The 16,056-nt window shown below is 38.5% G+C and overlaps 1 protein-coding gene across 12 annotated transcripts in view; it reads right to left on the bottom strand.

Moving 5' to 3' along the window:
- Positions 1–575: 575 nt before the first annotated feature.
- GRIA4 (glutamate ionotropic receptor AMPA type subunit 4) overlaps positions 576–16,056 on the bottom strand; it is a 212,006-nt gene continuing 196,525 nt past the window's right edge. For 2 of the 12 annotated variants that reach the window (XM_021529348.3, XM_085593411.1), the window contains 2 exons: positions 8,240–8,374; positions 576–1,707 (listed from right to left, as the gene is read on the bottom strand). In XM_021529348.3, coding sequence (XP_021385023.1) covers positions 1,543–1,707; positions 8,240–8,374 — 300 coding nt within the window. In that variant the 3' untranslated portion in view covers positions 576–1,542. Of the gene's footprint in view, positions 1,708–6,726; positions 6,910–8,126; positions 8,375–10,561; positions 10,729–16,056 lie in introns of those variants that run through there. The other 10 variants (XM_021529344.4, XM_021529343.4, XM_021529342.4 and 7 more) reach the window with 10 other exon arrangements.

Genomic DNA, 16,056 nt, shown 5'->3' with positions numbered 1-16,056 from the left:
ACCCTGGTGGCAGTGCTCTGGATCTGGACACCACTGCCAGGCCTTGTGAGGCCAGGGAGAATGACCAATATGGAACAGACGTGCTGTAACTTTGCACCTACAGACATGCCTGCTCCCGTTGACATCTGGCATTTATTCAAATCGTGGCTGCTAGTCTTTCCCAGGCATGCCACTGATAGGCTGGGGGATGAAAATTGAGGCTCCTGGGCACCAAGCAGGCTGCATCTACCATCTATCACATCAGTCTCAAGAACTGTCATTTGTACTTCCTTGCTCCCTGGCATCTCTTTCCTTGACCTACCCAGACGACAAACACTATCATTAAATGGTTCCCTAACACTTCAAAAAGGTTTTTAGTGACTAGTACTAAAATGCCTAGTCAATAATCATGACAATTCTTTAGCTGCTCAGAGTCCTTCCTCCCTATTTAAGTCCCTTAAAAGAACTTTAGAAATATGCAGGGACTCAGACTGACTCTGACAATATTCTGAATCTTGTTGTAAGAAATGAACAACCCTTTTTCTATTCTCCGGGAGGCATCCCTAATGACCAGAAAACAACTCAAGCTCTGTCAATATTATAAGAACAATTGTTGTTTTATTCTTTTTGGTGGGTACAAAAACCACAGTTTCTTACACAGAACAAGATTATAAATAATATCTGTAACATGAGTGACCCGTAGTCTCTTTTGATTCTACACTGCAGACTGATGAAGTACTCTAAACATTTTATAATTTTGTTTCTTGTATTAGACAGATGCAAATCTGTGGAACACGGAATGATGGAACAGAATGAAGGTAACAACAAACAAGAGGATGACCAACAACTTTTATAAAAAAAAATTATCTGAATTTTATTACAGTGATGGCATTTTATATCAATTATTGCAATGATTTTCCCCTAAGATGGTTAGAAAAAAGAATTGTGTTGTCCTCTACTGAATTTACATCAGTTAAAAAGCAAGCATGTTTCAATATTTCTCTTTTTCCAAAGAAAATGTAAATAATTTCTTTATTTTTTTCACAGGATTTACATATTTATTATTTTTTTATCACAGTTTAGTGATTCATTTCTACAGCTGAACAGCTGAGTATTCTTCCATTGTATATATTGATGTTCTGGAGACACAGGTTAGCATGTTCATTGACTTCTATAACTATTTTTCTCTCATTGTCAAGACAAAGACCAAAATGGTGTCCTTTCTGAGCATGTTCTTCACAGTTTAATGCGCTAAATTGGCAAGTCTTATTAGTTTTAAGTCCACTCAAGTGAAATTTGTTGCTGTTAATACACCCTTCCCAGCCCCCTCCCCCCAACAAAACTAAATTATGAATTTTCCTGATATAAAATCTGAGTTTGGGTTTCCGAGCTGAGCTCATGCACACATTGTTGCTGATGATGTCTGGCGCATTTGGACGTACTTCCCTTTCTCAGCCAAATTATTAGTTCATCAATGACACTCCCATGTCGTTACAGTCTGTGCTGTGTTCCCATCAGTCACCAACACAGTTTGATTAAGGCACTCAATTATTTTTTTGGTTTTTATGGTAGGTCCGATGCAATTACAGCCAATCCTGAACTTTGTCTAATTGCAGTTCCAGTGTGCACGGCCTTCGGGCAGTCGGGAGTCAATACGCGTCCGTTTTCTCCCACGCTCCCTGTGATGGATAATCTGGCTTTGTTTCTTATGGCTTCAGAAAAGGTAAGCTAGGTTTGAAGAAAAAGCAGAAGAGAGGAAAGTGTTATAATGTTTCTGTTCTTCAACCAACCAGGATACAGCAAACACCAAAATATTAAATTTTAGACATCTGCATTTTTTCATGTTAATGTTAAATATAGAAATAGTAATCATCATAAATATAATACATAGCACTTAAGTCTACAGGGGGAAAAAAAGACTAGCAATTCTGAGGTTAAATTTCATTATAATAAATTGTTACCGATTTAAATATAAAATCTGAATTTGATAACGAAATTAACTGAAGAGTTAATACCTTCATCTAAATTGGTTCAAACTAAATTTATATACAGTGAGAAGACCTTTTGGAACCTGAAAGCATTAGTATCTGTGAATAGTCATGCACAGGTGTTTATAGGCTTTGACCTTCAACTAGGAATGCCAGGACTAAATATAACTACTGAAAATTGTTTATAAATTGCAATAACTATACCAGCTACCTGGTACAGTTCCGTGATTCAAATCTAAAGAAATTATTACGTATTTTCACAGGAAATCTGAGAACTGTCATCAAATTTCTTTCATATATGTATATACTCCTACAATTATAGAAGGTGATAATTTTCAAAGAAAATGTAATTTATTGAGAGAAAATGCAGTTTTATACAGTTTTCTACATTATGTATAAATTTCCCATAAAAAGTTTTAAATTTTTATTCCTTGAAAATCTTTAGTTTCAGCTAAATCAGAACAAAATATCTTGTTTAGGAACTAAATTACTCAAACAAAAATCTGGATTTGTTAAAAGGTTTATAGTTGTGCTATCAAACTTTAGTAATTAAAAAATCAGTAGCTAAATCTAAAAATCTAATAGGTCTCTCTCAAGTGTTTATTAAAAAAAGTCAAGATGACTAGTTTAAAGTAAATTAAAGTAAATTAAAGTGTCTAAGGTAAAAAAATGCAGCAAAACATCCAAACTATAGTACATTAAACGAGATTTCAGAGATAACCATGTTAAGATATTAATTAGTGGGGAAATCTGATTTCTAGTCAGGAAATCTATGTAAATGGTATGCAGGGATGCAGTCTGAAATACTAATTGGGAATAAAGGGAGATAGGAGCATTCACTTAGGAGCAAAAGGATGACAAACATCATAAAGTCATTTTGTTTGCTTTGTTACTAATCTTTACATTTTGAACTTTATCCCTCTGAGCCCAGTTTCTCCTTCTGAGGTAGCAGTGAAATCCTAAGCTGCTGTTTGATATGTGGAGTTTATTTTATATATGAGTATATAGGGATGAGGAAGAGCCCTTAAAACTCCCAAACATTTCCACTGCTTGTGATGCACTTCTGTGGAAATGCACCAGTCTAATATTGCATTGTCATCAGTAGCTCCTTCAAAAAGTTGTCAAAAATACAGTGGCTCTTTGTGGCACATTCAGAGCCTGGATTTAAAAGCAGCTTTCCAAACCAATTACCCTAAACACTTCAGCCCTCAAAAGCACCCAAATTCAGGAAAAGGCCTCAGCTTAACACAACGCATTATGGCATTCCCCTTACACTGGAAAACCTTGGCTATGGTAAAGGACATCCTTTGAAACGTTTCCCTGCCACCACTGTACTTTGTGACAGGGACTGTCACCAAACATATCCTGATCTAAAACACCACCCAGGTACAAAAAGTGTAGCAGAGGTGATGAGGAAGTGGGGAACTGGGCCTATACATTACCAAGAACTTCAATTGCTTCCCAGCAGCAAATAAAAATCTCTACATTTGCAAAGCACAGACACAATGCAGTGTGGTACCGATCCACATGGTGCATATCCTGAGTCCCATTGCAAATGGACACTGGTAACTGCAGAAGTGCAGAGAGCATGTTCTGGTCAATGGCAAGAAAAAAACTAAAGGTGCTTTAGTGTGGGAGAGGGATGAGAGTCCAAACCAGATTAGAAAGCAAACTTGGGTGGAAAAGGGACAGCTTGCTCCAGATGGGTTAAATTTCCCAGAAAGTCATCACTGTGTACTAAGGTCTCTTCAGCACACTGATCAGCCAGCTGTTCATGGCCATTCTGAGTTTCCCAATAGGAAATCTGAGTAAGAGCACTCAGATTTGTATGGGATATACAAGTTGTATGTAACTGTGCTAGCTCAGTCTAAATAACTTTCCGGCCATTCACAACACAATCAGGACAAAAAAACAATAAAAGGGATCTGGAATAAATAAAAAAAGATGAAAAAAAGAGCACAGCACTTTCTCAGTAGCCTTCCACAGAAGAACAGAAAAGCTGTAAGGAAATAACTCTTATCCTCAGTGCAAGACTAACAACAGCTCAGCAACACACCACAGGACAACTCAGACACTTACAAAGCCAGGAGGATCAGGTCAAACTTGTATTTGGGACAGTGCCATAAAGCCAAGTAACCAGGAGGCGTCTGCTCTGTGTTTTTAACTGTGTTATAGGTAACAAGCCAGACTAATAATCTGCTTAACTGTGCTGCTACAACTTCAGATTTATGGCTTGGGTGCAGAATCAGTTTCAGGAGTGCCTGGGATAAGAGGGAAAAGTCTCGGTATTTCCTGTGAATATTACCCAAACCGTGAAAGTCTCCATTCAGTAAGTGTATGAGGTTAATAGTGATAATGTATTTTCAGATTTGTCATTAGTTTTGATTAGATTAGTTAAGAAATTAATCACATAAAAACACTGACTGCCCTGTTCCTAGAAGGGAAGTGGGAATTTCAGAAAATTATATCCTCAGTTTGTTTAATACAAATATTAAGCCTGTGTGTGTTCTTTTGTTGTTCAGGCTCCTCTAGCACTTGGGTCATGTGGAGGGGGCTTTGACACGAATATCTAAGATGAAGTTTTAATGTATTTTTCTCTCTTGACTATGAAATTGGAAGTATACAAGTCAAAATAAGTACATTACACACTTACTGAGCCATCCTGTAGCACTTCACCTTTTTTTGTAGTTAATTGTAATAATGATGTTTTTCATTTTTTTTTTTTTGTAGTTTTCGTAATTAGTTTCATTCATTAGTTATAAACAACAGCATGGGATGGGAGAGCAAGAGAAGACAGCAGAGCTGGAAGCTGGTTCCTGAGCTTCATGGCCCATTGAGAAGACCATGAAGAGGTGGTGGTGGAGGCTGGCTGGATACTGGAACAATCCCTTCAAAAGCCTGTGGGTTTGGGGTGAGGAACTCAGCAGGGCTTTGCCTTAGAGCAGATGGACAGAAGGATGTTAAACTCCTCAGCGCTCTCGGTATCAGCTCTACTTGTACACTAAGGGCTTAATACTAATGGAAAACTGCTGCCTGGAGGAGGAGGAAAGGACTGTTCCCTCCTTCAAGCAAATTTCTTCCCTCTCTTCATCAAATGCAACTGTCTCCCAGTGCTTCTGAATGTCTTTATCCCACACATTATAGACCAGTCCACACATACAGACTAGTTCTTCATTTTCATTTCCAGCTGCCTTGCAGGCAGGGTGAATTTCCCTGAGGTAACTCACATTTGACTGTATGAAAATAAAATAAAAATCAGGGTAATGATTATTAATTGACAGGAGGGTTATTTAAGCTATTTTATATTAGTTTAAAACATATACCATTAAAACTATTTGATGTTAGCTTAAAAAGTCAGATGTGTTGGTTACTCATGCAGGTTAGAACCACCAGGCATCTTTCCATATTAGCGAGTTTTAGTTCCAATATATTCTCTTTACTCCTTGGATAAAAAACCAAAAAAAACCCCATATCAATGTGTAAGACAGACATATTTCTTTAGAAATATGTGCAGCCATCGTCGTGGGCTCTGTAATGCTGCCAGCTGAACAGGGGTTTATGACTAGCACACATATAAACAGGTGGCATAGTCCCCCTGTGCACTGTGGCACACAGGCACCTCTCACTGCCAGTGTGACCAGGAGACGATGACTGGGCTTTGGCAGTCTCCCACATATGAGCATAAGCATTTTTATAAAAAGTTTACTTGAAATTTATCAATTTCACATAAATATTGCCAAAATAATTTTTTCTACCAAATAAGCAGAAAGAAGAATTTCAGAAGTCTGTAAATATTTGCTAAAAATCCCTAGTGATTTTTTGGTGAATTTTAAATGTCTGAACCCTAAAATGTTAATTATCAGAAGTTTTGACTGACCTAAAAATAAATTTTCAGTAAAAATAAAATGCAATATTTTTGTATCTTTTTTTTGTACTGTTTAAAGTATATTTGTCCAATAGGAATTCATCCCTGTGTTACAAGTCCCACAGAAATCCAAACTTTCCAGTAAGGTACTTATGATCTTTCCTTTAAATACAAAACTCAGTTAGCTCTATTTTTTATTATAAGAAAACACCAAGACAAAAAAAAAATACTGCAAGTATAACCAGTATCTGTTGCAATGGAATAACAGAGCTGGGTGGTAACTGTGGGGATTGTCAAGTCATGCCATGTTTAGCATGCTCAGCCAGTTTGGGTCAGGTCAGTCTTTGAATGAAAGATTAATTTTTTTGTTTTTCTTTTTTTAAGACTGTATTCTGAATGCATTGCACGCTGTGAACTTGATAAGGAATATGTTTTCTGGAATTCTTTCTTTTATACCAGCCTGGGGACACTCCCAGTTGTGAGCACATCACAAAAGAATTTAAAGGAAAAAAGCACCCTTCACTTGCATTTTGCACAGTGACGTGCACAGGATTACTTCTTTTTATGACCCTTATTACTGACAGTAGGGAATGGACTTGGGAGATTAATATTAGCATCTGGAAGTCTTGTTTTCCAGTTTACAGTAATGAACACTGGTCTATACTCTTGGAGTCCCCTTGGCACATAGTGTGCCTCACATTTTATCTAGTGAACAAAGTGCATAGCTAACACTTTTTTTTTTTTTAATGTGGGGAAATTGGCAGCTCTGTTACAATTGGAATATACCCAGGGTCATGACTCTTTCTAGAACAAGGAAGAAAAGAAAATCCCACAGAACAGTGTGTAGGGGACAGTTTCCCAGCCAGCCCCCTCCCTCGCGCCCCGAGAACCCACCTATTCCTCGCAGCGCTCCAGCTATCATGCTCAAACACCATTCTCTGCTCACTCTGTGTTTGCTCTGTACTGTATGGTTCGGTACTGTACGGGCTGTGCCTTTAGGCTGTAAGCTCCTCGGGACAGGGACCTGTTATGTGTCTGGCACACTTCACCTACTGTACAGCGCCGTCTACTCCAGCGCTATATAAATAATAAATTAAAATTAATAAATGCATCTCCAGTTTCCTAAAAACTTTTTTTTTTTCCTAGGTGGCAACATAAGTACTATATTATTCATCTCATTTCCCTAAATTTGTGTTTTCTACTTCCGCTATATAGGGATGGCTCAGGAAAATGTAGCTGAAGATAGTTGTTAAGAGAGGAGACATATGGCTTGCTATTTGCAAGGGCAAGGGAGCTCTAGCATGACAGGGTAGGGTGCTAGCTGCACATTCACTTACAAAGCAGACAGCATAGCTTGGGAGCTACGTAAAAGTTATATTTAGAAGCTCAATTTGCTGCTGCATGCCATTTCCAAAGGTCATGGAGTTGATTTGTCTAATGATTAGTTGGCAAGATACTCACTGTACGGATGAGAGCAAGTACATTAGTAAACCATCCCTGCACACCTACTCAGGGGAGCTATGCAGGATGCAGCTCAGCAGCTTCAGCCTCCAAAATCACTGCATAAGTGTCTAAAATACACTAGTCTTGACCTAGGTAGGGGGGTTTGTTACTGAAAACTGAGGATGATAATCAAGGTCTATCCACTGGTTAGTGACTCTTTGTGACTATTATAGTGGGCAAAAGTTGACCTGAAGTAGGATATTGTGGGGAGAAAAAATAATAAAAAAAAAAGCCACACAATTAGCATCAAACATGTATCAAAGGAAGGGTGAGGGAACAGGGAGGAGAAAAGGGAGAGAAGGTAAAACAACATTCAGACTTCTTGTAACAGTGCCTTTTCTTCCTTTAGGTTAACTATGGTTCAGTGACATTGCCTATCCTAAATCTTGGTTACAGATAGGGCCAAAATTGAATAATACAGGCTTGCAGCAATTTGTCGCTAGTAGAATGTAAGCCTTTCAGAAAATACACTTTCCAATCAAGTACTTAAAAACTGGCCCTCAGGATATATACTTTCTTATTTAAAATAGTTGTCATCTCTCAACTGATTTGACAACTTTGAGTTGTTCAAAATGTATTTTTCATGTTAAAAATTCCTTGCAATGCAGATGTCTATTAGCAACATAGAATAATATGCTGTACATCTGCAGCCAAAAGAACTGAACCACTTTGCACTGAAGTTTTCCAAAATATAAAGCTCTGTTCAGAAGCAAGCACCACTAGACAGACATGTCACAACACTGCGTTACAAGATGCATCACCCACTCGCTGTAGTAGGCCCTAAGTCCTACCCCTAAATTTTAATACTTTCGGTTCCATATACGTTGTAACCTTCTCTATAAGTTGCTAAATTCTGGGTATTCTGCGAGGAAGTTGGGTTAAAAGTCTGTGCACTCTTTGCCACCTTCATTCGTTTCGCCTCTGCCCTGGACTTGTAACAGAACTCTATCAAAGCCACCAGCATTGCCAAGCCCAAGCCTCCAACCAGAATGTAGAAGACTCCAGCAACGTTGCTGAGACTCAAGGCACTCGTCTTGTCCTGGGAAAACAGAAGTGACACAGTTAACCCTGGAAAATGGATCCAAAGAAGCACAAAACACACATTAAAACGTTAGAAATAAACAAGTAACAATGTTTAGCTGAAATTCAATGACAGTTGTTTATATACTTCAGCAAAATTTGACCTATCTGGATCTATAAAATATATTTTAAGCAACTAGATTTCCTGGTTGGCATTAAAAAATATTGTAAGTTTATTGCCAACATATCAGGATGTCATTGCTTACTTACTGCAAAGCATTACTTCAATTACATGGAGAATTAAACAATGACATGTCTAGCTCTATTTAGGGGACATTTCAGCACTGATACGAAAATGCATTTATGTAAAGCTCTTCAGAAGCCTTGGAATCCAGAAATCTGTTTTATATCAGACAAGACTCTGCTTGATCTTTACAAAAAACAGTAATTGTACTTGTGATAGGCATTGCTGTTAATTTAAAAGATCCAGACTGAGCTTCTGATACTTCAATGACAGGCAAAAATAACATGTGAGGCTTAAGTTCTTTCTTTGAACAAACACTTCCTTTGAAAGTGCACACTGTACCATACACATTGTGATAGATTTGCCTCTTACCTATTATTGTATTTTGGTTTTATTTTACTATAGATACAGTTCTGGAACATGCCCATGGACTACTAAGCTCAGTAACAGCATACTTCTAAATATAAATTTATGCAATTTACACATTTTTCATAATTTAGTAAAAATGAGGATTTTCTTTAGCAAATTATTATATATTCATCATTTTACAATCACCTTCTTGGGTGTATTCTAGTAAATAACTATTCTACATTTCCCTATACTTCACTGTTTAGTTATGAACCACATTTTTTTGACTCGAAATCCATGTGCTTTTTCAGCATAGTTCTCAAGGAATTCTTGCAGGATTGACTTCATATGCTACATCGTGTCTTAAAATACTTATAAAGCTTTATTCTTATGCAGACTATATAATCTTTAGCTAAAGTAAGGAGAGTATTTAACTTCTGATTGTAATCTCTATGAAATTTTAACTTATGAAGACTGTGAAAAATTTGTATGTTTAATTTAAAGAGGCACTATTCATTGTGCAATCAGTAGATTAGCACAGTAAACGTTCCCATGGATGTACAGAGGTGATTGGGATTTATAGCTGGGTTCTGCTTTGTGCCTTTTGAGCTTGCTAGGAAGAGCCTAAGTATCTTGGAGATAACTGTTCCTCTAGTGGCAATTGCTAACATGGTGCTTGCAAACAAGAAGGCAGGACTGAGAAAGACCTGCCCTAATGTAGGTGATGGGTTGAGGCTTTCTCAGCTGTTATTTACAGGTACTTTGTCATCCTCTTAAATGGTTTTCACTCCTTTTTTTCAAAGTACTTGCCAGAAAACGGCAAAATGTGTTTAAAGCTTGTTTCCCACACTTATTTTGTCAAGGTAAGTCTCGAGACATGCAGGCAGCAAGCAGTCAGTGCCTGTCATTATTTTCTTTTAGCTATGGCTGCAGAGGCTGATGCGGAGTCAGGTATGGTGAAGAAATGTCAGACTCCTCAAATACAGGACTGGCACTGACTGTGGTGTTTCCCAGTCATCAGAAAATACCCAGTTCTGGGTCTGTCCCCATAAAGAGAAGGAGCTGTCAGTTGTCTGGAGCTGCCAGGATTCCTCTTTGGGTATGGACTAGGATAAACACTGGAAACTGTAGAAACGATTAATTACTGAAGCTTTTCACCTCAAAGTTCAAGTTTGCAGCTTTAAAGTTAAGTTTTCCTTGGCCCTCAAGGAGCCAGGGACATCCCCAAAGACTGCAAGACACCACCTTCCTGGTCAGCAATGAAAAGCAATCCTTCCTGCTAGCATTTCTTCTTCTCAGAAAACTGCTAAGTTTGGCCAGCTTCTAAAGTTGTGAAGGGACATTTCCTAAACAGTCAACGGGAAAAGTCCATACTGTCTAGGCAAGAAGGAAACAAACCTTTGCCTCTTCCAAACCCAAAAATCTGCTATGTATTTCTTCAAGAGATGCTCTGAATATGTGGGATGATGTTCGGTGATTTATATCACTGAAGACTTTAAAATGCAATAGTGCTTCCTTAAATTAAAGTGCGGCCACCATCAAGATGGGCCAAAGTTGATTCATTCTGTGTCTACAGCTGCTCATTTTATTTCTATGTCATTTTGTTTATTACTTCCTCTACTGCTTTGTGAACACGATAGTTAGGTCCCGAACTGTAGCGACTGACCTTACTTCCAGAGTCCTTGGGTCCACATTCACCTTTATCGTACCACCATTTGTTTTTCAGCTTGTCTAAGACGCCTGCCTCACTGAGTTTCAAAACGGCAAGGTTTACAGGAGTTCTTCACGTGGAAAATAACATAAATAACATTATATATGTTATTTTATGTTATTCAAGTAAAACTACATAGAATCGCATTGCAAAGTGACAGAGCAGAGGCCACAGTGGGTGCTATGTCATGTACTGTTGGCCCAGGTTTAGAGACAGACATATGACCGGGACCTGCTCCATCGCTTTAGGTAACAGGCACATACTGCTGGGGAAGATTTGTAAATAAATAGTATGCAATTACTGTGAACCCAAAACTATTGGCTTACACATATTAACAACATACCCTTCAGAGATATATGTAAGACAACTCTGCATATGCGACTTAAGAAACATTAATTAGTGTTCCTTGCTTTCAATCTATTTTTAGTTTGCACCATACAAATTAATAATATGATTTGGCCATAGGTATTTCATTTACTGCCCTCAAAATTATCCTGGCAAGAAAAGAAGGTGCTTCCTGCAGTGTGCTGCCCATAAACATTTGGCACAGCCCTGTAATAGGAGGCCTGCATGCAAAGAACTTGGGGGAAGAGACCTGTGAAGATCCCCTTATCCTCGGCTAAGAAGGACATCTAGTCTTCCATGTTAATTTCCCGTTTCAACATTATTTTAAAATTCAAAGTTCTTCCTTAAATCTCACCTATCCATGTCAATATTTCAAGGGTCCCAGGCTGATGATAAATTTCTAATTGGAATAGCTATTTTTACTGGTAGTATTTGCTGTGGGTGATGTAACAGAGTTTAATATTGAAATGAAACCTAATCCAATGCCTCAAAATGATAAAATGGGTTTACAGTGAAGTTGCTTAAACTCATTGAATAATCTCAGAGTATTATGTTAATGGCCCACTTCATGCAGATCTATCACTATATGTTTTAAAAATGTATTAAATTATTAAAAAACTTATTTTAAGTACTTTCCATTTTAAATCATTGCCCAATTCTTAATGGAATTATGTGGTAGGCATATGGATATCTATTTATGTGCAGGTGTGCATGCAAATACAATATATATCAGAGAAGCAGGTAGCTAAAGAGAAATGGTATGTGATAGATAGCCTTTTGGTGATGTTAAATGTCATGATACTGTGTGTGCCAGCAGATTTCTATGGGAAAATTTATATCCCATAATATGGCATAATTAATTTATTATTTAAACATCAACTAATGATTCAAGGCTTAATAAATAAATAACCAGTGCAAACATTAATTAGTATAGTGCAACCGAACTTACTAAAATAGTTTGTATTGAAGAGGAAAGGGGCTTATTGCACTCTATAACTGGTTTAACTGGAAATCCCCAAATGCTTATGTATTAATATATTTGTGCATGTTTACATATAGCTATTTAATACACAAGTAACAGCTTCTGAGCCCTGTATGCTGTTCTTAGCTCTAAGGACACTGCCTCTTCATACATTCTGATTACTCTTTCTATATGTCCCTAAACTGGGGGGATTCACATCACCTCAATATTTGCACCCTTAAATTATGCCTCAAGCTTTGTCTGTCTGTCCCGACCTCCCTGTAGTTAATGGGAAAAGGTAGGTACCTCCAAGTGGTGGTCTTTGATACCAATATTAACAAAGGATGATGTTGAGATGCCTGTCTCTTCATTTACTGCTGAGGAAGACTTGGTGCCTTAGAGAAATTTTTGACAGCCACAGTTGAGTGAGAGGATTTCCCAGGAACTCTCAAGTGATTACTCTAAGTAAAGGAAAAGCTTCATCCACTTTCCAAATCCCACACATTTCATTCATATGCAATACTCTGTTTCTAGAAACAAAATGCCCATTTTTTGCTCTTTTCTAGTATTCAAACTTAAATTTTGCCTTAAGGCTTCTGGCAACAGGCTGTGCAGGTTGACAGTGGAACATGAGAGTCCCACAGCTGTGAAATGAGTGGGCTTGGGGTGCTGGCAAGTTGCCTGTCAACATGATCCTCTGCTGGCTTCTAGTACAAGTGCAAAATAATTAATATTATTTGAATAGCTGTCATCTATAACATGTCATGCACTGCCACTGAGCCAAGTTCCCATGCTCCTGAATTCTATCAGTGTAACAGGGCTGGTTATGACAAAGACAAGGGGACATACAGGTACTGTTCTCCCTTGGAAAATCAGAAGCCTATGGAGTTGTTGCAGATTAAACTGATCAAACTGATAACTAGGAGCAGATATGAACTATCAAGGCCACCAGCAAGGTGGAAACAAGTCAGAAAACAGATGCCTCCATGTTCTTTGCTTTTTTATTTTTTTTTTTCAGCACTAAAACTTTAGGCATTTAAAGCCTGAAACTGGCTGGGGAATTTTTTCATTTTTCCAAGTGTAGTTTCTTTAATGTCATCCTTTCTGGATTGTCTCTGCAAAGAAGCTCTCAGGTTTTCCTTTGGAAAAAACAATAAATTTCACAATTTTAATTGCTATGCTGTCCTCAGTGTCTAAGCCATCTCAGTGGCAATGATCAGCAGAGGAAGTTCCCATTTTTCACTGGGATGCAGTAGTGATGTGACTGATGCCAGGCCCTTTCTCCTCTCCACAAATTTTGGTGGAAAACTTTCTGAGTGAAGGCCCTGCTGAAGCTCAAGAAAGCCTGTCCTTGGCCCCTCTCCTTGTTGCCTGCATTAACAAGGCTCTGTCACATTTCCTTCACATCTGCCCTCAGACATTCCCAGCTGTGATGAGAGAGAAGCATTCTGTGAAAAAAATTAAAATTATATTTACAATATTTTAAGATATTTTACACCTTCAAAACAGGATTTCTGTCCTAATTCAAATCAGTCAGCTGTGATGGGAAATGCACATGGTCCAATATAAAAAGTCCAGACCAAGGGGCTGCAGAGTGGAAAAGGAAGATGTTTTGCTTATGTTTTCCAGAGCACAGCATATATACACCTCTTTGCAATCACAGTAAGTGATTGCAGGTGTTGTGAATTGCAATGTATTTTAGGCTTTTATTTCTTTGTTGCATTTTCAGTAGGAGATTTTCAGCAGCTCTTATGGGAGATGCATGTCCAGATCACCTTGGCTCTCACAGCAAGTCACTTATTTTGATGTGACGTGTCAGTCACAAACTCAGAGACTACAACTTGTTACTGCATTGCTTACACAATCAGTTGGTGAATAGTCCCACTGATATTAAAGGGGACAAAAACAAAAACAAAAACAAAATTTATATGGTTTGCTGTATGTGAACAAGTGGAATGTACTGAAGTCACATACAGGGGATAAATTCAGCATTTATAATTAAATTTCCCAATAAGTTCAGTATTGTTTACTTAATATGGCAGTGGAAAATGACTATAGATTTGGGTCTTGTTCAATTGCTTAGTGATTCCTGAATTACTAAAGTTGGGCTAAATCTTCAGCTAGAGTAAACTGGCACAGTTTGTGAAAATCAATGTAGTTTTTTCCAGTGTACTGCTGCTGAGAATCTCTCTTGCTGAGGATCCAACTGCCTCAAGTTCATGTAAGGATAATATATGAGAAATAATAACTAAAATTACCCTATATCTATGGAGAAGAATTTGACCCTCATAGCCATAGTGCAAAACTGCTGTGTGACAGCACAGGAGACCCTGTTCTTCACTCGTGTGCTGAAGTGAGTGTTGGCACAGCCTGACCTGGGCACAGGGACACTGGTTTTTTAACTTTTCATCATGTTCTCAGCCCTTCTACCTCCTCTCTTGGCTTCTTATTCATTTCCTCCTACCCTGTCATCAATCACTTGCTGTTGGAAGGGCCATTTTTTAAGAGCCTCAGGTTGGATCTTGAACCAACAACATCAGCAAAATCAGAGTGCTTTAAAATGGATTAATGAAGTTCTGAGCTAGCTGTGTTCAGGACAACAAATGGGCAATTATAACATTTAAATCACAATACTGAGTGATTCTGAAACAAATATAGAATTCTGGCAGACAAGGATTTTAAAAATGCACTCAGGGATATATTTTAGGAGCATTTTCATTACCCACTCATGACTGAGCCATTAATTAAGTGTAAGGTCAGTCTCATCAGCTGACTGAAAAAACATGGGCCACTGTGTTCTCTTGGGGGCTGCCAGCAGAGACTGGAAAAGATCTCCATCAGCACAGCTTCTGTCCACTCACACTTTTTATAAACAATGGAGCGAAGTGGCAGAAACTGTGTTTCAGTACCTTCCTGTGCACCACACGAAATGATGGCATGCAGTTAGGATCTGAGGTAATACTTTCAAAAACACTCAAATGACTTGAGGAACTCACTTTTACTTTCAATCATGAACTAATTAATCAGATCACTAAACCACAGGTGGTTCACACAGGGTAGCTTTCTGAACTGTCTTTCTGAAGTTTGAAAGATTGTCCCTTAAAGGGAACAATAAATGGAGAGGCTGGAGGTGACCTTTTAACAGGAGAGAATGGAGGTAGGAGACATCCTGTTTTACAGAGCAATACAAACCTTTAGAGAACAGCTGAACTCCCTGGAAACTCCCTCATTTCTGTAGTCCTCTGTACTATCATGAAGGGATATTGTGGGTCTGCACTCTCATATTCTGAATAATGAATCTCAAATAGTAACAGCACAGTTATCAGTTAAGCTTCAGGTGGTGTACTTCTTTCAAATGAAGAGGAGTTTCTTATTCTCATTTATGAGAAGACAAAGCTTGCAATTTAAACTGGAGCTGCTAAAAAAGCTCAGGGTTTGTTCTTTTTAAATTCATACAGAGAAAAGAAGTATTCTTAAGCTTCTTAAGAAGGTAAGAACTTAGTTAAGGACTTGTTGGTGGCTATCAGGTTTACCAAAGTAGTGCATAGTGTCCTGGTTATTCCACTAGTGATAATTTGTTAGCAGAAAAGAAACAAAATACATAGAGCTCCATTAATTCAGCAGAAAGGGTTTTGACTTCAATTGATCAAGACTGTTTCTGAGCAAGGAAATGAATTTTACAGATGATAAATGGCTAAGTAACCCTTTTGGGAATCAGCCTGGCTGCAGTTTATAACCCAGGATGAGATGCTGCTGCAATGCAGGCTTTGGGAAGCGTGGGAGTGCCTGCTCACGTGCATGGTGTCCCTGGTTCCACCAAGCATGGGCACTGCAGGCACACGACAGAGCTGAAGCTTCCCAGGACCACTGCCACTGCCAACTCACTCAGCTGTGCCTGGGAAAAGCTGTGGCAAGAAACAGGCCCCAGGCCAGGCAAATGCTCATGGCAGGCTGTGTGTAGTCCCAGAACCACGGGCTGAGCTCCACCATGTTCTCCATCCTTTGCTAACACTGTCCTGCCCACCACTTTGCCTACTGTATCCTGAACTGCCTGTATAACCTACTGTATCCAGTTCCACTGGCAATGTGTTC

The sequence above is a fragment of the Lonchura striata genome, chromosome 1, assembly GCF_050655825.1.
Source record: "Lonchura striata isolate lonStrDom1 chromosome 1, ASM5065582v1, whole genome shotgun sequence".
In the NCBI taxonomy this organism is placed as follows: domain Eukaryota; kingdom Metazoa; phylum Chordata; class Aves; order Passeriformes; family Estrildidae; genus Lonchura; species Lonchura striata.
This window is presented reverse-complemented; position numbering and strand designations above follow the sequence as displayed.